We start from the raw sequence: 23,310 nt of genomic DNA, 5'->3' as shown, positions 1-23,310 counted from the left end.
ATTATCATCTTATTTCATGAGAATCTATCCAAATCAATTACTAAGAAACTAAAAAGCAATACAATCATGTATAATGCAAACATTAAAATATATAAAGCACAACAATTGTTGTACTTTTCCTAATATGCAAACATTAAGATAAAATAGATATACTTTTTTAAGTATAACTATGCTTCTCATATTTCAACTAAAATGTCATGTGAAATACATGGCACCCAATCTTGCTAAATAGTCTCTTTGAATGTGAGTTGAGATATTTTTTTTCTATGGGAGGGGGGGGTGTTGTGGGCTTGTTCTTGAAGCCAAATAATTGCTTATAAAATTATTATTAATTAATTTAAAATTGAATACACAAGCTTAAAAGATAGTGATTTTCATAAGTAATTCTAAATTTAAAAGAAAAGGTTTCTTTATCCAAAGCCATGATCAAATAAACTTTTTTAATCTACTTTAAAAATGTTCTTTTTCGGTAAACTCTTCTAAGGGTGCTCTTGAATGTGATTTTGTACCAGTTGTGTTGAAGTCAACAATTTGAAAATTTGTGTAACATTTGAATATTTTGGTCCCTACAATGCAAATAAATCAGTTGTACATAAAACGTAAAATTTGCTCTTATTAGTTTTGGATCCTTTCTTTGTAGGGTGGGTTGGGGGGGGGGGGGGTGGAACCAAAGATTACTTGAGCCAGCTTAAGCACACAGTGACTATATCCTCAAAGGGTATGTAGCTTTTACGTAGAATTTAGATATAAGGCGGATTGTTGCCCCTAGCTTCGAAGAAATTCGAACTATTGATTTCATCCATGAAGCATTAATAGTAAGATTTATTTTATGTTGAATTTTTTTTTCTAGATAAATTGGAAACTTGAGACTAGGAGATCGAATTTTGATGACAACATAAGGTAAAGTGGAACATGGCATACCATGCTTTACATATTTCAGACTAAAAAGCTATGTGAAATACATGGTGCCCAAATCTTGCTAAGTACCCTCTTTATGCATGAATACGAAAAGAGTCACTAAAAAAAGAATATATATATATACAAAAGACTTTTTAACATGAATTGATTTAAATTGTCTTAGTTCAAAAGTAGAATAATTATCATCTCATTCGATGAGAATCCAGCCAAATTAATTATTAAAAAACTAAAAATAGCATAATCATGTATATAATGCAAACATTAAGATATATAAAGCACCACAGCTGTTATAGTTTTTCCAAATATAATATAAGGTGAAGTGGAACATGGCATTACTATGCTTCAACTAAAATGACATATGAAACTTACCAAAAAAAAAAAAAAACAACAAATGAAATATATGGCGCCTTTCTTTCTAAAAAAAACAAAAAAAGAATAATTATATAAAATATAAAAATAAATATAAAATGCTGGCTGTGGGGTTCGAACCCACGCGCACTTATGTGCAGAAGATCTTAAGTCTTCCCCCTTAACCTCTCGGGCAAACCAGCTGTTGAGGTTTTATAATAATTATTATTTATAGGAACAAATAACGACTTTTCGATTTCACACCAGATTTCTTAACCAGGTGAAATTAAAAGAAGAAAAGATGCATAAGAAAAATCAATAAACGAAATTTTGATTGAGGGGCACAAGCTTCACCAACTATGGATATTGATAAGCCAATGACAGGTTACTAAAGCGGTTAAAGGCTCAACTCCCGGGGAGGTCGGGTTCCGCTGGCTAATTATATATATAAAATCTCCGGAGTATCTGGTGCCGTGCCGGATGACCTCATCCAAAAAAAAACTATGGATATTGATAAACCATGTATTTTCATCTCATCTCTCATTTTACATTTAACTTCAGAAATTATATATCATCTTTTATATGTGATTAATACGGTCGATTCATAAGTAGTTGGTTGGACCGAACAATCATGAATAGGCTCGACCAAACCGATCGAGAGGAAAAGACCGATCAATCGAGTAATTAATTAATTAATTGCATTGGAGCCGCATTTCTTTACTTTACTTTAATTTAATTTAGTACGTTAAATGTACATAAGCGGATTTCTGATTCATGTCCATTTTATTTTACTTTGCTTAATTGCTAGGTAGGCAGGCAGGCAGCAGGCTTGTTCGTATTTGGGGTCTCAAATCTCAATGCCATACACCAGTGACATTTTTAATCTCTCAAAAAAAAAAAAAAAAAGATGGGATTCTGTAAATTTAAGAATTCAAGTTATTATTTATTCAACAAATTTAATTTTAATTAATGAAAATCAACTTTTTTTGTTTTCTCATGATAATAATAAAGTAAGTGACTTATCATTAATACACAATGACAATAAACAATAAATAAAGTCACTTACCAATAACAACATTATATTACTATCTCTGATTACATGGCATGAAGCAAGTTATTTAATTACATCATATCGAATAAATTACATGGAATATATTACTAATAATAATACACAACATAGATTGTTGAACTTTTCATAAAGGACATTTTTCAATGTAATTGTTGAGTTTTCTAAACATCATAAACATCATACACCATTTGTCTAAAATTTAAAGCACCTGAAATCGAAAAGATTTCATACTAATTCCATACACCATATTTTTTATTCACATTTCTAACATAATTGTTCATATGATAAATTCTTCATCTCTATTAAACTTCCCATAGTGGACCTTTTCCAATGTAATTATTGAGTTTTTCAAACATATACTATACGTCCAAAATTTAAACCACCTTAATTCAAAAAGGTTTCAGACTAATCCCATACACCATATTTTTTGTTTACATTTTCAACATAATTGTTCATCTGAGAAATTCTTCACCCTTGAATCACTTGCATCTCAGTTTTAAACGTATATGTTAATATCTTGCAATATCATATTTTGAGCAAAATAATGAACATTTGACGGCCATTTTGAAAGGTTCTTCACCCTCGAATCAGCTACAATAGTTGTAAAGATATGTTAAAATTCATTTTATCATCATTATCTATAAAATTTAGTATTCATAATAGTTAACCCTATCCAAAGATCAAATAAGTATGTTCATATAAAACTATTTCACTTTTTTTTTTTTTGGGTAAAATATAAAACTCTTTAACAATAATTCCATAGGCACTTACCCATATTTTAACTTATAGATTTTACTATTATTCTGTAACATGGCTATTCTAAGAAAATTTTCAGTCCTGAATCAGCTACATCAGTTTATAGGTATGTTAAAATTTAGTTTAGCATTGTTATCTATACATTTCAGCATGGATAACGCCGAGCCCCATCTGGAGAGACAATTATTATACAAACTCTACTTTCCTTTAAACAACATTTCTCATTGTTATAATTGTAAAATTAAACACATTCACTAAAAATTATGATTCTCCTTGTTTTTCGTATATAAACAAATTAACTGCAAATCACTTATTTTCAGTACAAATTCCACCTCAAACCAGGGAACGATGCTTTGATGGTTTCACTCGGTTCACGCCGGCGAGGATGCAATAATTGCCGAGATCTCGGTAGTTCGAAGTCGTTCGTGTCTCTTTCCCTTTTCTCCTTCTCTCTTCTTCTTCTTCGGCAAAACAGATCGGTCTCTTTCTCTCTCTCTCTCTCTCTTTCTTCGTCTTCTTCTTCTCCGGCAGAAATAGCAGCGGCTGTTAGCCTGCTACCCACGACTCTAAGAGCAGTAGAAAAAAAAAAAAAAAAAAAAAAAAAAAAGTTTTGAAGTTTAGTCGATTTTCCGGCGAAATTTGGAGGTTTCGCCGAGAAAATCTTGGTTTCGCCGGAAAATGTCGGCGACATATTGTAATATCGGTTTCGGCGGCATTTTTATTTCGCCTTCTGCGAAACCGGCGAATTTCGCCGAAATTTCTTTCCATGCCTCAAACAAACAAACCAAATTAGTGGTATTACTTTAAATAAAAACCTTACTAAATTAATCCCCAAATACCAAAATTTCATAGCAAACAAAAGAACAATACCGAACCCCAAAAAATACAACAAAACTATAATAAAAAATACCACTACGTTTACGAATGAATGCTAAATCCATGTGAACAACCACACGTGCATATGTCCTTACTAGTGTGTGTGATATATATATATATATATATATATTATTGGTTCATTGTTTATCGTCAAGTATGCTGTCATGCCAAATTGCATGCATTATCTAGGCTAAGAGATGCTAAACTGACCAAAATATGATAGACATTATAGGGTTGTTTGGTTTGTAAGACCAATACATTTTTGCCACAAGGATCAATTTTGCCTAATAGCATATTATGTAATATCTCCATCCTCAATATATAATATATTATCGGTTAAAAAAAAAATTACCTCAAGTTCAAGTAAATGTAAAAGGAAGATTTTGAAAATTCATGTTCTCAAAATCAGGTCTAAACAATCTATGCGTTATGTTGTTTTCATATATGATGCTTTTTCCAAATCATAGAAATTAATCAAATTATTATTACCCAAAAAAAATTATACAAAATGTGATCAAACTTCTTGCACGATGGCGGTAGCCCCACATAGAGGGACCTTTAGACGAGTCCGGATTGTCTCCCCAAATGGGGAGCACAGAGTGCTCCCTTGACAACTGTTGACCATGAATTATAGGGGGACCCACAGGATTAGAGTGATGAGATTTTTTAAAAATATTTTATTATTTTTTATGTAGACCCTATATAATTTGTGGTTGTAACGCTATCGGGAGAGCATTTTGTGCTCCCCGTCAGACAAAGTCGGTCTTGGGCCTTCCTTTCCCTCTTCTCTTGAGCCCATGGGCCTTCCTTTCCCCCCGCCCCTTCCCTGAGCCCATGGGCCCTCGGTTAGCGTGACTGGATTCTTGATGACAAAAATGAAAATCTTTGTTTTAAAAAAACATAGAACATCTAGACCTAGGGAAGATTTTTAGAAAAGAGAACTGATGGTGCTGTTCGAGTTATTCCCATGATAGTAATGGAGACTGTTCTTCGATGCAAGTATCTTCGTCTTGGCATTCTCTGTGCGAGGCATCTACCTCAGATGCTATTGCATTCAAGAACCTCGCTGCTTCCGTCGTTCTGCATCAAAACGTCGAACTTGGTGCTAACCCTAGACAAGGACCTCGCTTACGGACCTTCTCTTCATAAGGGTGGAAGACCATGTCTTCAAGATCAAGGAAACCAGCACCAGCTCCTCGAGTCCACTGCGAGAATCCCGAATGAAGACGAGGAAGAACAAGAGAGTCTTGTCAACAAGGAGAGCTTCTCTCGTATCTTCGACGTAGCTGCTGTTAGAGTCCCTGCAGAGGATTGTTTTGCTCTCGAAAATGGTTTGAGAGGTCATTTGTTAAACTGGCCTCGAGTTCGAAACATCGCTAGGGTTCCCGGTGATGAAATGGACGATGAATTCAAGAAGCTTTTGGGAGAGCAGTCCCGCAAAGAAAACGGTGACGGAGAAGAAGAAAGGTTCGTTGATCTGGACCGGCGTATCCATGGGAAAGCCGAAGGTGATGGCGAGAATCTGAGCCCAATTTTGTATAGGGATAAGTTAGCAAAGACGTTTAATTCCCGGGGTTTTGTCAAATTCCGGAACCTTGCTAAGATTTCGAGACCGAAAAGGAGTAACAAGAGAAAAGGAGAGGGAATTCAAGAGAAGAAGAGAACTGGGAAGAAAGATTTTGCCGTGGTTGAGGTTATTGAAGACATTGACGAAGAAGACGATATGAGCGGTCTTCTAGGAGAGGATTTTAAAATGGTAAGGTGGAGAGGTTCCACAAGATTGCTGCTTCTGGACGAGCGGTATGCTAATAAAGGAGTCGAAGAGCTCCCCGAGGCTGTAAAGGTGGCTGTTCCCACACTGTGACCTTCTTTGAGGTGCTTTTTATTTATTTATCTTCTATTTTTCATGTTCGGAAGTCAAGATTTTATGCATTTATGGGGTATTTGTTCTGTGGGTGACCTGGTGAAATGCTATTCAGGCTGTATTAAAAGGAGATTCCACGATAACTTCATCAAAATGTGAACTTGTTCGATGCAAACTGACATTGTTGTACGATTATTGGCAAATGCATGAGGTATTCAACCTATTTGGTCGTAATTTTTATGATTCTTCTCAATTAATCTTATCTAAGGTCCTTAAGATTTTTGGTATCCTACCGGAGTATTTTTTATATAATTCTCATTCATGAGTGTCGTGTTAGATACTTGAAGTAGGTTCCCGCATTCTGTTCGAAGAAGCTCATAGTGGTTAGCCTTTGAGTGTTTCCTAGAAGTTACAATTACAATTACAATTAGAAACTAATGCTTTTCCTTTTCCATTTATCTGTCTTGAATTAACTCCAGTTGGAAGTTGCGAGTTTCAGTGTGTTTGAGGTTTTATTTATTCCTGCAGATCTTAGAGGCCTTGCTACCAAAGGGAGTTATTGTTCCTTCAGCTTTTGAAACAGTTGGAAGCATTGCACACCTGAACCTTAGAGACGAACATTTGCCATACAAGAAAGTCATTGCTCAGGTGCATATACTCAGCACTATTACTTGATATTGGGACAATGGATGTCATTCCTGAAAATGGTTCAATTAAGCAGTATGCAGTGGTAAAAGGTGTTGTTCCTTTCAGGTTGTCTTGGATAAAAATAAACCAAAGATACAAACAGTTGTCAATAAGGTTGATGCGATCCAGAATGAGTACAGAACAATGCAGCTTGAAGTTCTTTCTGGCAATCATTCCCTTGTCACTACTGTTGTTGAGAATGGGATTCATTTCAATGTCAATTTGGCAACAGTGTATGCTCCTCCCTTACCTGAAAAAGATATCATGACAAAAATCTGTTGGAATTAATGCTTACAAGCAGATGTTGTTCATCAATTTTTATTCAGGATTTATTGCATGTTCTTTGTGACATGTCATTGTATGTGATTTGGAACCTTTCAGTTAGTTTGATGCATTGTAGTTTCCTAAGAATCTGCATTATTGTGCATTACATGATGCAAAGTAATAGAAAAGGTGATATAGGATGATGTTCCCCAAAGAATTCAATTAGGGTGGATGAAGTGGAGGGGTGTGTTCGGGTGTTGTGTGATTGATTTATACCTTTAAAACTCATAGAAAAACTCTACAGGACTATCATGCGACCAACTATGAAGTATGGTGTAGAGTAGTGTTGGCCTATTAAGAAGTATCTTATAGATAAACTCAGTGTAACAAATATGAGGATGTTAAGATGGATGAGTGGCATAACTAGGAATGATAATAATATAGTAGAGTTAAATGATAAGCTATGAAAAAGTTGATTGATGTGGCACGACCACGTTCAATGAAGGCCTTTAAATGCACCTGTGCAAAGAAGTAATTTAATCTAGATCAAAAGGAAATAAAAGAGCTAGGGGCAGACCTATGATAACCTTAGAAGAAGTCGGGAGAAAGGATATGCATAGCTTAGGGCTTGTATTTTGTATGACTTCAAATAGAGCTGATTGGAATGCAAGGATCCATTTAGTCAACCCAATCTAGTTGGGAGAAGGCTTGTTGTTGTCATATACATGCTAGTAGCTTAGATATGTACTTAAGGTTCCAAAGGCAGGAATGGTGACATCCAGCCATGCAAGGTTGGCACCTTTTTTGTTTCTTTGGAGCACGGTTAGAGGTCCAGAATCTAAGGGGTGTCAATTTATGCCCCTAAGGTTGGAACGAATGGGACAACATTGGAGTCTTTATTGGTTTGGTCGGCACAAATAGAAACCTATTTGGCTATATTCCCTGGGTGTATACTTGAGACAATCCTTGTCATAATTTTCTTTTCATTTTCCTACAAAATTGGAGGATCTTCACCTTTGTGATGGATATCACGCTGGTATCTAATTGGCATAGCTTTGAAATATGTTGCAGTTGGGGCACAGCATGAAATTCTCATTCACAGAGCTTGATACTGCTGCATACCTTTAAATGAGGAACTGCCTTTTTGGCATAGCAGTCCTGGCTGTTGGGAGTTGGGAGTTGGGACACCAAAAGATGGGGGAAGGGGGAGTATCAAGCATTGATTGCTTAAGATCCTTGCTTTATTGCTTTTGACATTGGTGAAAATAATTTTTTCCCAAATCTGAAATCTCAAAGTTCTTATCTTTTATTAAATGATTTTATTGAAAGACCATTAATCCTATAATTTATATTTCAGTGTGTTGGTTCCTATTAAACTTCCATTTTCATTAGTTCAGGAGAACACCTGTGCGGTTTCATCCCTGGACATAAAGTATTAAGAGTTTCTAATTGTCGAGCAGGCCTTTTAATTTATTTATTTTATAACAACTCCGCCGTTTAGGTTTCCTGCAAGGTGAATTAATGAGAATGTCCACTTTTTTTTTCAATACAGTTATTGGAATTCAAGATTGGCAACTGAAAGGCAAAGACTTGTCAGCTTCTTCACAAGCAAAGACGTTATTTGTATGTGTCTCTCTTTTTCATTTTGGTTGTGTGCTATTGATTGATCTAGTTATGCTTCTTTCTTTGCTTTATGCTGTTGTTGATAAATGTCTTATTAGCATTGGTTGAAACTTGAAAGCACCTTTTTAGTTTCTAGACTAGAAGTAAAAGACTAAAGCATGGTTTAGTACATATATTTTAAATCTCCATTATCTATGCCTTAGGATGTGTGCCTTCACTCGTTCAAATATGATGTTAGGTTGGCTTTCGGGAAGTTAGGATTGATCCTAGGGGTAGAACAGATCACAAATTTGAAAAACCTCCTTTTTTTAATTTTTTTTTAACGAACACCTTCATTTAGGTAGTAGAAGATAACCTCTTGTATAATATTCAAGTAGGATTTCCTGAAATTACAGTTATAGGCTAGTTAGCAAGTCATTACAAAGATGAAGAGCAACCCAAGCACAAAGCTCTCACTACTGCAGGGACTGGGATGAGCAAATGTGTCAGGCTTACCCCCGATTAATGGAAGAGGTTATTTCCAAGTTTCGAACCCAATAGTTAAACTAAATTATTGCATCAAGGCCTGCCCACTAAGTCAATGCAAAGATGTGAGAGAAAGTTTTGTAGTTAGAGATGTTGTGTCAGGTAAGGGCAGATCAGCAGGGTAGGTACTTACAAAAGGTATCACAGGAGGAGAAGGAAAACTCAGCTCGGGTAATGTTACTGTTCGATTGACTCTGTGAATTGGTCTGTTGGTGGGGTGTTGTGGTTCACCACAACAACTGGTCTTGGGCTACCATATAGGGTGTGGGTGTGTGTGTGTGTGTGTATATATATATATATATATTATTTTATTTTATTTTTTGATAGCTCCTTTAAAGGCTTAAATACTGTTTATGATTTCTCAGTTTTATGTTCATTTGGTAGTAATCCTAATTGCATTAGGATAAGGGAATATCCTGAAATGTAGAGGTGGTTGTTTTCAAGAATGCAAGGTATTTGTGATGGCTATAATTTTTATCTGTTGGTTTTACCTATTGCTAGTAGACACCCGCAATCTCTTAGTGATCTCTTACATGCAGTTTCCTTTTCTGTCATAATTTGTTGATTCTGTCACTGTACCACCAACCTCTTCCCAGTCTCAAATTCAGCAACAATCACTTTGTATGAAAAGTTCTGTCCCATACCTTCAAGTCTTTTTTTTCCGTTTCTTGAGGATCAGTAGTTTGTATCGACTAAAATCTCTCAAGATTATAACAAATTACTTCTATTATTAACTGTCATCAGGGGATATGGGAAAATACGTATTGAATATAAGATCATTCAATATCATTCCTTGTACAAGAAATCTCTGCTTAGTATGTAGTCTTCCTTATAGATAAGCAGGTTCAAACACCAGTTAATGGATTTAGAGGGAGAAACGTGGAGCACAAAATCTTCTGGGCAAAAAGCATGAGAAGTTGCATTGGATGTTGTTGCTGTTAGATCTGCAAAATATTTATGCGTCTCTGAAATGAGCCTGAGACTTTTTGTAAATTCCTCTGTTTTATTTTTATTTTTAATCATTCTCTGTTGAAACAGCCTCCGGGCAAAAAATGTTGGGGGCATGACTGCATGTAAAATTGCCCCCTCCTGGACTATGCTTGTGTGGAAGCCTTTGGCACCGGGTTTGCCATTTTTATTCTATCCTCTTTGCCCCTACTGTCGATGGATTTTGACTTATTCAGAGGATACCGAAGTAAGCTGATTCATATTCCTGAGAACACATTGCAATCATCAAAGCTTAATCTAGGATGTTGAAACTCCTGCCATCAGGAGCATTGCCATGTTATGCCAATCAAGCATGCAATTTCTTGATTGGGATTGTCAGGGACAATATATTTGATACTCGTTTTATGAACTTCCTTTAGTCCTTTACATTTTCATGATTGATATTGTTGTTTTTGGTTATCCCATGCACATTTATCTTTTATTCTCCCTGTAATGAGCAGGTGATGTTTTCTCTGGGGTTGGTCCTTTTGCAATAGCTGCAGCAAAGAAAGTAAAGCGTGTATATGCCAATGATATTAACCCATCTGCAGTTGAATATCTTGAAAGGAATTGTGTCCTCAACAAACTTGAGAGGAAAATTGAGGTATGGGCTTATCCAAGCCAGGTTAGATTATTTGAATCTAATCGTTAATTTTTCAAGAGGGAAATCAGAGGCAATTCCTGAATGCCATAGTTGCCAGGGGATACCTTTTTTCCCTTGTGTCTAGGCCCTCCTCCATCGCCTTGGCTAGTGTGGTTGCTGTTCCAACTATGCTGTATACTATTTTCATTGTGAAACCCTTTGAGTTCTGTTTTCAAGTGGTTATTACATTTTTCCATTTTTATATGAAGTATGGGCCATCTGAAGTTGCTAATTGATGAAGAAAAATGTAGTTATAGGAAGCATTTGTCATTTTATGCTTATTCTTCTTGGGGGCATATCCATCAAAACACTCTTGCTGTGCTTGTTTTTTTATTCTCCCCCCGGCTTCACGTGTGGGGTGGCAGGGTATGGTCTGGTGTGAGGTTGTGCATGTGATTGTCTTTCAGCTGCTCTTGTTGCTTTAGTTATGCTGTCATTAAACCTGAACTATGTGGGCTTGGCTGTATGTGAATGTAACGACCATTGGATTGCCTGGTCCTTGGATTGTTAAATAAGGTTCGATTTGCATCTTGGAAGTATCAGATGCACTGAATGAGATACAGTGAGGAAGTTGGACTCATTTGGTGTATATGTATTGTGCATACCATACAGTCTGTTGACATGATATGGAAGCTTTTTGGTGCCGGACTCCTGTGGAAGGTTTTACTTTTGTCATTTTGGTACAAGAGCCTGGTAAAAGGTTTTCTAGTGAACACTTCAGTGCTATGAATGGTTTTAGGTCCTATTTTTTTTTATTGCACTAGTGAATCTTTTTCTCTCCAATCAAACCTGCAGGTTCTTCTTGTGCTTTAGATAAATGTGAAGGGTGGGAGGGTTTAGCAATTGATACTAGTGGTGTACATATTATATGACATTGATGGTCTGTTAGAGCTGCTTCCACTGAAGCAAATTTCTGTTCATATTGCCAGGTATATAACATGGATGGTAGGAGGTTCATAAAAGCTATGTTTGCAAGTGAAAAGGCAGACTCCATCACCCAAGTGGTTATGAATCTGCCAAATGATGCAACCGAGTATCTAGGTTTGTTAATCTTGGACGTTTTACCTCAAGTTCTATGGAACTCCATATTTGGAAATTATTGCTATTGAAATCATTATCTTATTTCACCATTTGTTTAACGGGCATTTCTCTTATTCATTCTCTGTTTCACTTCTATCAAAGAAACTCCTCGTTTGTCTCATTTTCTGTTTATGGATAGATGTTTACTGGTAAAATGTTTCAGTTACATTTTTGGCACCAAGGAACTTCATTATAATAGCAGCTTGGATCAGTTATCTGATACTGCATACTGTTATTAGTTTTGTGTTGGTTACTGATTTATGGTTCAGTTGTTTTATACGAAAATGTGAACATGGGGGCATTAATACGAAAAGTTGCATTTCGTAGTTTGTTGAAATGGATGTTAGTCATTATTATTTGAAGCATCTTGGAATTGAACTTGACAAAGTCTGGAACTATTCAATCTGGTTTGATTCATTTTCAGTGTATCTGATGGCTTAGTGATAATTGAAATGAGCTTCTTAAGCATTATTTCATCCAGGCCTTTTAAAATCTGTTGGGCTGTCCAGTTCAATGTGATCTTTTTCATACTTGCCTTGTGGCTGACCTTATCGACTTGGGTCTTTTGCCAGTTCAATTTTGGCTTCAGTGGTATTCGCTTTATTAAGTGATTACCTTCCAAGGTGTTCACTTGTTTGATATATTGGTTTCACCTTGTTTTGTTGATGGCAGAGGGGTGGTCATTTTATGTTTGTAGAGTTAAGAAGATTTTGTTGGCCTTAGCTTTATTGTCGAAACCATGGCATTTCTGATTCTATAGGGTTACGCATGTTGCCATTAATCTTGAAGACTTGTACAAATTAGCAGATGCCTACTTTTCCTGTCATAAGGCATTGTCTTGCATGGGACTCTAAAAAATTAGCGGACTCTTTTCTTGCCACAAAACAATGTCTTACATGGGACGTGCTGGGTCAAGTAGGTTAAAACTCTGTTGGCCTTAGATTTAATGTGAGAGTCACAGCACAATCTTTTCTGGTTCTATAGGGTAATTCATTTTCACCGTCAATTTTGAAGACTCCACAAATCAGCATACTCTACCTCTCCTGCCACAAAAAAAAAAATTTACATGGGGCCTGCTGGGTCAAGTAGCATGGACAGATTCCTCATTCCTTCCAGTTGACATTTCTTTGTTGGGTGCAGATGCATTTAGGGGCATACTTCGAGGGAGAACTGAGAAGAAAGAAACTACTTTGCCAATTATTCATGTTTATGGATTCTCCAAAGCACGAGATCCTGAATTTGATTTCCATGAGGTCATATATCCAACTTATTTTGACAGTATTATACAACTGCAGTTTCATACAGTTCTAACTGGTTGTGGCTGCTTTGCTTTTGCGATTGCAGAGGATAAGAACTGCACTTTCAGAGGTAGCAGTTATGGTAGAAATGCATAGGGTTCGTCTTGTTGCACCCGGAAAATGGATGCTGTGTGCATCATTTTCTCTCCCACAAAGTGTTGCCTTTGCGAAGCGGTTTTGAGTTTGTTTGTACAACTCGGATTGATGTGGGTGGTTCTGGAGTTACCTGCAGCTGCAGTGTCATGGAGACTATATACAGGGGCACTTCTGTAGGTTTCAAGTTACCGACACAGAACACTTCATGGTATGTGCAGTTCTTGAATTGAAGAGGAAGTACATGTAAATTACGCCCTTGTATGGGTTCAATATACTTATTTCCCCTGCAGTTTTTTATAATCAGTTTTTAACCAAGCATGCTCCTTATCTTAGCCTGTAATTAGGGCACCCTTTCTCTCAGCATCCTCAGTTCTATAACTTTCTAGAATTATGGTAACAGTTATAATGGTAAATACAATTATTAGTCAATGTTTCCACCCTTGTTGTCATTTCTGAGCTCTTCTCCATACCTCCCCTCCTCCCCAACCCTTTTTCTTTTGGTAATAACTGATCTACCTATTAGCGTGAGATCAGCACAAGGTATACAAGATACAGATATCAGCAATTGACTTATTTCCGCAGGAGGAGGGTTGCCTCTGTTCTGGATGAAGACCTGGGTGCTAAAATGTTGGATTCTTGGTTTAAGGACTTGGCTGGTAGAATGTCTCCCCTGCAGTTGTTGATAATTGTCTCTGATGCGGCGTCTATTCAAGTCTGGGTTCGAGGAGGCTTCACAGTTTATTGCTGAAATACCGTAGGAGTCCATTGCTGCTCTCTTTGGTTTTGACCACCCTTTTCGGACCTACAGGTAGCATAGTAGCTGTATTCTCTTTATAAGAATGCACAGTAGCAGTTATAACCTCATTCAGTGTCCAGTATCTCTTCCAAATACAAGCTCATTGCGAGCTTTCCAAATGAACCAACACACGGTTATCATGAATGTAACGAGGTCCTGACCTTCCTTCTGGTGCAAGTCTGGGAACTCCCTCCGACTGCGGATTAACACAGCAAATATGCTCTACTGATTCCAATTGTCCACATTTAATGCATCAGTACTCTATTCGAACTGGATCATATCCTGTAGAGTTTCATTTTATGCTGAACAAGAGCTCTGCATAACTTCCCATCAAAAAGAAATATTGCACTCTGCGTCAGGTGTGTGGGTTTAGTGTGACATGACTCTTGTGTATAGTGGCTGGTGTGTAAAGTGTATTCCCATCACCTGGCATTTTATGGATTAACAATTTTGCAGGATTTGTGTGTGATCTGTGTGATCGTAATTTCTTGGGGGAAAAAAGAGAGTTGCATGTCTCTAATTTTACAGCTTCATCTTCATGTCTCCACTAGCAATATTCACGATTTCTTTGGGTTATCAACTAGTAAGATCCGTTGCTTACCAACTGGAGGGGAAAAAAAAGAACTTGTTTGAAATTAAGAGTTTCCACGCCTCTAATTTCACAGCTTCATTTTCATGTGGAAGATAAAAAACCCTTGTTTCATGTGTCCCGAAGTGGAAGGGCAGAAACTCTTCATCCTCTGTAAGTGGTTATCGATCTGAAATCCCCTCTGTAAGATCCGTTTGATTTTTCTTTTTATAACTCTTAAAGAACTACAAACATCATCTAAACCAACCCATACATTAACTCGTTTGAGTATTTTTAGGGCAGATTTTCACGGCATCAATGAAACATAATGTATCCTTAGCTTCTGAAAAAGGTTGTCACTGTCCATTGCCAAGCGGCCCAAGCTCCTTAATAACTAGTTGACATTGGAGCATCAAACCAAAAGCTCCTTAATGAGCTTATTGAAATGAATCATTCCTTTGAGGATCTAGTAGTTACAACCTAAATCCCAAAAAGAAAAAAGAGGTAAATTAATAGACAATACGTACCAACTAAAAAGCTTGCAGTTGCACTACTAGGCTAGTGGCAACTTTATTTACCTTTGTTGAAGGGACTCTCGACCTAAGGTTGGTGCAGCAATATAGATTATTGCGATGTCGTCTCTCTTATTTTTGACTTTTTCCTTCTTACCCACGAAGCAAACAAAGATGGATTTCATTCACTTTGAAATGCAGGTTTTGTTGGCTTGGTTCAAGTTAAACCTAACATGGTTTGATTATAATTGTGCAAGTGTTCATTGTGCCACCGGAATTAAATGGAACTCAGGTGGCGCAATCCTAGCGGTGCATATTAGGCACACCACCATGTAGGACACACCGGCTTAACAAGATTGGATTTTATCAAAATCATCCTATGTTCCCTAGTAAAACTAAACTACTTGAGAAATGTGAGTACCAACACAATGCTCTGGGGTTTAATTTATCACGGCATCAATGGAGTCATTGTTATTGATTGCACCAAAAGCGATGATCTGAGGATTTATCAATTGGTTCCATTGAACTGAGACTTTCCAAGTGGTGGAATACAGTATCTGTAAGTCACAGTTTTGCCCAAAAAGCTGGTTTCTGGGCGAGAGAAAAGGAAAAAGGTTGGTAGGGTTTCTGGGTTGGTTGTGTACTGCTCTGCTCTGCTACTACTTTACTCAGAAATCAGAATCCGACACGACCGACACACACAGCAGCTCCTTGTCCGGCACAGGCCTTCCGATTAATAATCTAAATCATCCTCGCTCCATATTGAACAAGTTAGAGATCCTATTGGGCCCACCAAATCATGAGAATTAATAACCATCTGATGTACTCCAAACTCTACTACAACATGTACGTACAGATACACAATCATTTATATGATTTTCAAATTCTGTTTTAAGTAACAAAATTAACGATGCAGTTATCTTTTATCTGGTTACCGCAAATGGAAAAGAGGACCACACTACCACCTAACTTCACCTTCTCTTTTGTGTTCTTCTATCCGTTTTTATAACAGATTTTACCATATCTCAGTTCAGATCTGCCTAAATCTCTCTCTCTCTCTCTCTTCTGTCTCTCATGTAAAACACACAAAAAGTGCTGTGAATGTGAAGAATCATTATTCAAGCCAAACCCAAAATAGATACGCTTTAATACAAGCTGCATCCAGCCTGAGGCAATAGTTACCTTACACTTTGTTTCTTATTAGAAATCCATTTTCCTCCCCCACATGACACATCATAATTTAATGGGTTTTTTTTTGTTTTTGTTTTTTGGTTCAAAACAATTTGATGGTGCTGGTTTTGTTAGTAATTGATTAGTTTTTTTTACTAAGTCGGAAATTATCCTTTGGGTTGTATGAGATTATTTGAATACCCCTCATAAAGAGTAGAGGCAAAGAAAGAGTTTGGGGTACCTGGGAGGGAAATCATGAAACATTGTTGGAGAATGGTTGATGAAGTCTTTTCATCCCATTATACATAAAAGCAAAGTAACATATGATGAAATTTGACCAAAATTCATCCGATTCAGTGAGGAGTGAAAAGAAAATGGGGGTGAAACCTATTTATGCTATATATCACCAATTTTCCCGAGAATTGACGAAATATAGGCAAAAATCGCCTGGTACTTCATGAAAATTGCCGGAATTCATGGCCGTTGTTGCTTCATCCTTTTTTTCTCGCTCGAGTTCTTTCAATCTTCTCCTTAAACTTGACAATCGCACCTTGGATTGCACCTCTGAAAATGTAGTACTCCACTTAAATATGTCGGCGAACAATCGACAAAATTCACCAGATTTAGCCAAAGGGTGAACTGACCAATCTAGTTGGAATGTTGCACTCTGCATAAAGGTATGGAATGGTCTTTATAGTTGTACTTCTAATCATTCTAATGGAATTGGAATCATTCTAATGGAATTGGAATACTTGTATTGTCTTTAAAAGATAATGTGAGTTCTAAATATTTAAAAAGTTTTTGTTTTGCTATATTAAAATAATTTAATGAATTTTAATCTTCTATACAACTATAGACCTATATTCACATGAGTGTGAGACTCAAATTATTTTGTACTGTCCTAATACAAGTAGACATGTGAGTATATGTGTATAGGAAAACTGAGTGGAGAGAATCTAGACTCCAATTTCACTCAATATTACATAAATTAAACCGGTTAAAACTAAATCAAACCGAAGTGATCGAGTGGGTTTGTTTTGAAAATTGAAAATTGAAAATTGAGAACCGGATCATAGCAATCAACTCAAAACCAGAACTCTGTGTTGGTAACAGTGACAGCAACAGCAACAGCAGCAGTAGCAAAGTCTGGCTTTGTAGTGCTGCGAGTGGGTGTGGAATCAGTGAGAGAGAGTCTCTGGGGGACCAATCATTCCGAGCAGGGCGATATCTGGGAGTCAGAAGGTAAGAATCCACACTTGTCTGCCCATAAGCGGCACACTATGTAAACAACTCCCTCCACGTGTCAGACTTTTCACTCCCGTTTCGTACCCTTCCCTTCCCTTCGCAGCTCCCACTTCCTCCACGTCTTTTTCTTTCCTCCTCAGCCGCCACCATCCGTACCCCGAAATCATCGCCACCCTCTCTTTGCTTCTTCTCATGATCCAATCAATACTCTCTCTCTCTCTCTCTCCTCGCACAATAACTTTATCGTACGTTCCAGATTCCAAGTTTCCAACACTAATGTACCACGTCGGATACATGCCACGTCTGGGGACCACTTTCCATACCTTCTTCTTCTTCACCTTCAGGCTTCAGTAGGTATCAGAGTGGAAATGGAAATGGAAATCAACGATATCCCCTCCCCTCTGCAGGGGATGCTAATATTTTAGTTATTCATTTCTCAAGGGGGTAAAACAGTCTTTCTCACAACCCCCGCGGTTTCTGTGTGTTGTGTCCCAGCATTATCCACCCACAGGAATTGGCGGTTTGGTCACGCGAACTGGATTTCCCAACCCTCATTAGCTTCCTTCCACCTTCAACGCTTGCCTCTCGTTGCTCATCATTGTCTTCTTCTTCTACCCTATGAAACCTTAAACACCACCACCACCATGCCACCTTCGCTTCTCTCTCTCTCTCTCTTCCCACATCATTTAAAATGCCTGGATTGTCCTTTATGCATGAAACTATCATGTTACATCTCGCATTGGATTCATATGCCTTCATTACGTACACCACCACCACTGGCCCACCATCATTTTTTCTAACATTTTTTAGCTACTAAATTAATTGATAAATAAAAAATAATCAAGGAATAATAATTTCCCAAAAGAAGAATGAATAGGGAAATAGGGAAGGCTTTAAATTAGTCTCGAGGCAGGAGTTGTTGGTTCGCCATTTATACATCCACTACTAGTGAGAACAAGGAAACCCTTCGACTCAGCTTTTCTAAGTTGCCTTATATAGACATTTACTATTGGGCTATATATCATAGGGGATCCTCTCACATTGATGGCCAAATCTTACATTTTAAAAGGTTAGCCCCTACACCTCAACCCTTAATTGGTTTTCTAATTTTTATCCATTAATGGTACTCCCCACCTGCCATATCATCCATCATCTACATGTCAAATTTTCATATACTAAAATAATTTCTTATTTCTTATGCATATAAGTAGACTTCCACCTTCATAATATATGAGGCACATTCTACCATATATATATATATATAACACATAACTCTCATAATTAGATCATCAACACTCAAACAAGAGCTTACCCATCTTATTATACATTATAATGTGAAACCAAAGAAAGCTAGATTCACGAACCTTGTGCCAAATGCTCTCGTACAAGTAGAGTTCGATGGTAGTGGTAGTTTTCATATATAACTTTGCCACAAGAATTTCGCAAGAGAGATGGTTTTGATGCTTTGAACTTAACTATATTTAATATGTTTGAAATAAAGGAAGGAAAATTAATTCTAGCCAAAAAAAAGAAAGAAAATAAAAAAAATTTTGATTTAAAAAAAAAAAACATTAATACACAACTAACTCTAAATCATTTCTATACTTAATTATATACCATATTTTCTATATAAATTCATTGTAATTGAAACATACATTAATTTAGAAATTTATTACAGATATTCGACCAAAAATTTTTATTAATAGATAATTAGGAGATTCCAATAAATTATGTACTTTTGAAGGTAGTCAATTAATAAATATTTCCATTTTGTTAGATATAAACAGTCAAATCCTTTTCCTTTATAGGTAAATACGTTTTTGAAATAATTCATTAATTAGTATTTAATTGAGATTTCTCATTTTTTTCTGTTTCTCTCTCTCTTCTGCTGAGGCGTTAAAGAATGTGGGCGTATATATATAGATAAGGACAGCACAAGCAAACGCCTTCATCATGAAGCTTTTGGCATTTCGCCTGGCCAATCTTCTCTTCTCCATCGTTTGAAACCCTCATTCACATCTCTCTCTCTAGAGCTCTTTCAATGGCGAATTCTTTTCTACAATGGAATCCTCGTATGGAAATGATGAATGGAGCAGCAACTGGAGCAGGAGGAGTTGGTGTTGCAGACCGTGAAACTAAGATTCAAAATGAGCAGCAGCAGCAGCAGCAGGAGAGGGGGCATGAGACGATGAAACAAAGAGCAAGGAAGAGCGGGAAATCAAGCGCTCCTGCGCCCAAGAAACTACCTCAAAGAGGACTTGGAGTTGCGCAGCTCGAAAGGCTTAGGTTGCAGGAGCGATGGAAGAAAATAACCGAGTTCGACAATGCTCAAAAGTCACCTCCCAGCAACATCCATGATCATCAATTCCTTTACCAGCAATATCAGTTCCCCTTTCCTCTCGCCGATCACCAGCCACACCCGAGGTTCGTTACTCCTCTCAATTTTAGAGGATTCACAGGTGATGATGGCCAGTACTCTAACATGGAGCCTTCTCTTCTTCACCCTTCCAGGCTCTCTGATGGAGCTTTCTCAGCAACTGCCGGATCTCCTTCCGCCGCCCGATCTGTGTATCCTGACCACTTTCAGATGGATCGAACGAGGTTTCAGACCGGGAACCTAAATCTGTACGAGACCAGTAAAGAGCTCTCTTCAATTCAAACTCAAAGCCAATGCTGCTCCGATCAGTGCGAAATGTGTAAGGTGCGGTGCTTGTGACGCTTCTGCTTTTCCCCGTATCTCAGTAGCTAGGGTTTCCATGCTTACCAGTAAACCTTACCTTACCTTACCTTTTGTTGATCTTCAAAAATGCTTTTCATTTTCATTTAAGTATTAATTAGTTTCTTGCATTGATCGCCTCTTCTCTCTCTTTGCTTGTTCCATTAACGCAGAAGAAAAAGAAGCACATCATCCATGGCGGAAATCCAAACCATATAGCGCCAAGAAAATTTCCTGAGACAATCATGTCTATTGGAGACAAACGCGATTTTCTCGGTTGGAATCTGGGAGTCAAGTCTATAAATGCAGAGAAACAGCAACACATCGGCAAAGTGAATCCGACGCCTTCAATATTCAAAATCCATTTCTTTCTTTCTGTTTCGATGTAATTGATTCAGACCTTTCCAGTTTGCCTTCCATTACCATTGACAATTCATTTATGTGGTTGGTGACAGGAAGAAGAAGCCTCAGAGATTCATTCATGGGGAAATAAGGCAGTAGGAAGCTGCAGCGTATTGATGGAGTATCAGTTTTTCCCCCAGAAAGTTGACCCAGACAGTGGTTGCAGCTGCAACAGTGGAGCTGGTGGATGCTCTTCTTATACTGACTTCTTCAATACTGGAGTTTCTGCAACAGGTGCTGCAGTAGCGGGTGAAGCTTCTACTACTAATTCGCTTGATTTGTCTCTCAAGCTTTCCTGTTAGAACCAGAAAGCAACTTTAAGGCTTTTCCATTTCTTGCTTTTCATCTTTTTCCTCTCTCTTCCAGATCAGTCCTCACCTGTCTCCCTTGCTTCTGTGTAACTAGCAACTGAACCGAAAAGCCAAATCTCATTAAAATGCTTTACACATGACTCTGCAACAAATCTGAATCCCAAATGAAATCTCATATATGCATGGGGGGTCCCATTTTGTAAGTGTCGAACTCCAAAGCTTGTCTTCATTGCAGAACTATGGGTCCTAATCCAATAGCTTCTTTCTTTCGATTTGCATGGACTTTTGGATTCATGAGCTGTCCTACAATTCTGCCATGGAACTACATTCCATTTTAGTTAGCACAACTTATGAACTGCCATGATCTTTCAATTAATTTTCATTCTATGGAATTCTCTGAAGTGGGAAATATGCATAGATTCCTTTTGCAATGATGAATACACTCGGATCTTCTTTACTGAATTCGTTTGCGTTTGAGTCCAGATGATAATCCAATCAATCACATCTTTCTTCGTTACCCATAAAGAAAAAAAGAGAACTACCACAAATCCTTGATATGAAATCTATCTCATTGTCATATTAACAATTCATCGATTAATCCTTTATTTCATGAAAATTATTAACACAAGATTATGTTGGTTTGTTGCTTTAATTACATGGGTGGCATGGAATTTGCATTGGAATTTGGAAACACCAGAAGTCAAGAAAGAAATACATTATCTACAAATCTATGAAGAAAATCTCATTACCATTCATTGATTTAGGAGCTTTTTTCTTCTCTCTTGGGTTGGATATCGGAACCAAATCATAATCCAACTAGTTCATAGTCAACACGGAGCACAAGGATAGAGAAGAGATATATATATATATATAGAGCTTAGAAACTTTATGAACCAACCCTCCTCGTAAAACACACGCCGTTTTAATGGATTACCACAGATTCAAAGCTGGCAAGAAATCCAAGTAAATTGATTAAAGATGAGCAAAGATAAATTTGAGTATTTATTATAGCAGAGCTAAAAAGTAAAAACCCAAAGCATCTCTGTATGATTAATTTAAAAGAAGAAAAAGAGGGAGAAGCCAAAACGGAGAGGTTTCTGGTTACTTATATCGACTTGGGTTCAATCTTTAATGGTCTAGAAGACAAGGGAGGTATCTATTCCATTACTCTATAAAGAAGTGAAGGACCCCCATCACTGACTACGTGAGAGAACTCTTCAAAGGGTTAAAGGCATACACCTCTCCTTGAAGTTGGATTGGAATCTACTTACTGATGGATCCCATCATTCATTCCATTTCTGTGTTAATTATATGCTCTTTCATTGAAGGTTGGAATCACAGGAACTCTACCCAAGAGGAAAAGAGATAGGAAAGCAGGTAGTCTCTACCTCTCTGTGCGTTACTGTTTTCTAACTCAGAATGGTATGGGCAAAAAAACTGTGAAGGAGAAGGAAGGACCACAAATGGAGAAGAGAAACGCTAGGGTTACTACTTACTAGTAGTTTAAATAGAAGTATATATTGGCAGTGCAGAAACAAGTAGTAGCTGAAAAGGGAGACAAAGCACAGTGAGAGCTTTTGAACTTGCACAGTGATTGGATGGTCAATTAGTTCCAGCCTTTGCTGGAAGAGAAACAGCTTTTGGTTTTCCATTTTCTCTTTATTTTTGGTTGATGAGATAAGAAAGCCTTCTGATCTCATACTTGATCTTCTCTTTTAATTTCCTCTCCTGTCTCCTCTCTAGTAAATCACAATTTTTACAAACCAAAACAAGTCCATTGAGGGATGGCCGTGGGAATTATGAGTTTTTGTGGGGACAATTATGGACAGTGGTGGGTCCCACATCCAATTAATTGGAGGTCCATGTTCACCCATCCATCCATGCAATGCATGGGATAGTGGGATAAAACCATAAAATGCATGAAAGAGATTGATTGATTGATTCTTCATCGCGTGTTGAGAAGAAAGTATGGACCTCAATTTCAAAAAGATCTCCATTTCAAAATGGAGGGAAAAATTCAAAGGTTTCTGAAGAGGCAGTTGATAATAAGGACATTTCCTTTTTGGGTCTAATGAGAAAAGGGGAAAAAAATCTAAAATCGTGAACGGCAGGATTCGAACCTGCGCGGGCAGAGCCCACATGATTTCTAGTCATGCCCGATAACCACTCCGGCACGTCCACCTTGTGTTTGAAAAGATACTTAACATAATTGACTATGTAACTTTAAAGATTCTTATCACATACCCTTATGGGACATTGTATGTCAAAAGAAATGGCCCTCCACATAGAAGGCTCTAAAGCTTCAAGCCAGGTTGATTACAATTTACATGTTGGGTCATCCTAAAATCTATCAGATTCATCTAGGAATTAGTTGAACAGACTTGAAATTATTTGAGTTCTCATTGTGTCAGCCTAATTCAATCTAGATATGATATACTCAAATCTTATGAACCGATATGTGCATAAAAGGAGAAGAAGACCTATGACCTTCTTACCATGTTTAATTTCAACCCAAAAGCTTGAATTGTTAGATAATAAATTCATAAATGTCAAATA

At 37.3% G+C, this 23,310-nt stretch overlaps 1 protein-coding gene and 2 non-coding genes across 4 annotated transcripts; 1 reads left to right on the top strand and 2 right to left on the bottom strand.

Annotated features, from left to right (window-relative positions):
* Positions 1 to 1,386: 1,386 nt before the first annotated feature.
* TRNAL-UAA (transfer RNA leucine (anticodon UAA)) lies at positions 1,387 to 1,469 on the bottom strand. The gene has a single exon. It is a non-coding gene; the product is annotated as a tRNA-Leu (tRNA).
* A 3,424-nt stretch (positions 1,470 to 4,893) lies between these two features.
* On the top strand, positions 4,894 to 14,436 carry LOC149004448 (Met-10+ like family protein). 2 transcript variants are annotated; one of them, XR_016175546.1, is made up of 10 exons: positions 4,894 to 5,810; positions 5,947 to 6,042; positions 6,360 to 6,479; positions 6,585 to 6,751; positions 8,335 to 8,405; positions 10,379 to 10,521; positions 11,490 to 11,601; positions 12,781 to 12,893; positions 12,985 to 13,242; positions 13,617 to 14,436. XR_016175546.1 is itself a non-coding variant. In XM_089168395.1 (9 exons), exons 1-9 carry the CDS (start codon positions 4,935 to 4,937, stop codon positions 13,117 to 13,119), a joined length of 1,833 nt encoding a protein of 610 aa, XP_089024521.1. In that variant the 5' UTR covers positions 4,894 to 4,934; the 3' UTR covers positions 13,120 to 13,608. The 2 variants fall into 2 exon arrangements, 1 of the variants encoding a protein (XP_089024521.1); XM_089168395.1 differs by lacking the exon at positions 13,617 to 14,436 and having other exon boundaries at positions 12,985 to 13,608.
* An 8,417-nt stretch (positions 14,437 to 22,853) lies between these two features.
* TRNAS-AGA (transfer RNA serine (anticodon AGA)) lies at positions 22,854 to 22,935 on the bottom strand. The gene has a single exon. It is a non-coding gene; the product is annotated as a tRNA-Ser (tRNA).
* Positions 22,936 to 23,310: the final 375 nt, after the last annotated feature.

Source organism: Hakea prostrata, chromosome 9 (genome assembly GCF_041222555.1).
Source record: "Hakea prostrata isolate BN-2017 chromosome 9, UWA_Hpros_2, whole genome shotgun sequence".
In the NCBI taxonomy this organism is placed as follows: domain Eukaryota; kingdom Viridiplantae; phylum Streptophyta; class Magnoliopsida; order Proteales; family Proteaceae; genus Hakea; species Hakea prostrata.
This window is presented reverse-complemented; position numbering and strand designations above follow the sequence as displayed.

Coding starts and splice junctions, on each gene's coding strand:
- LOC149004448 (XM_089168395.1), top strand. CDS start 4,935: ATGATAGTAATGGAGACTGTTCTTCGATGCAAGTATCTTCGTCTTGGC. Junction 6,043..6,359: donor ATTATTGGCAAATGCATGAG/GTATTCAACCTA, acceptor TTATTCCTGCAG/ATCTTAGAGGCCTTGCTACC. Junction 10,522..11,489: donor AACTTGAGAGGAAAATTGAG/GTATGGGCTTAT, acceptor TCATATTGCCAG/GTATATAACATGGATGGTAG.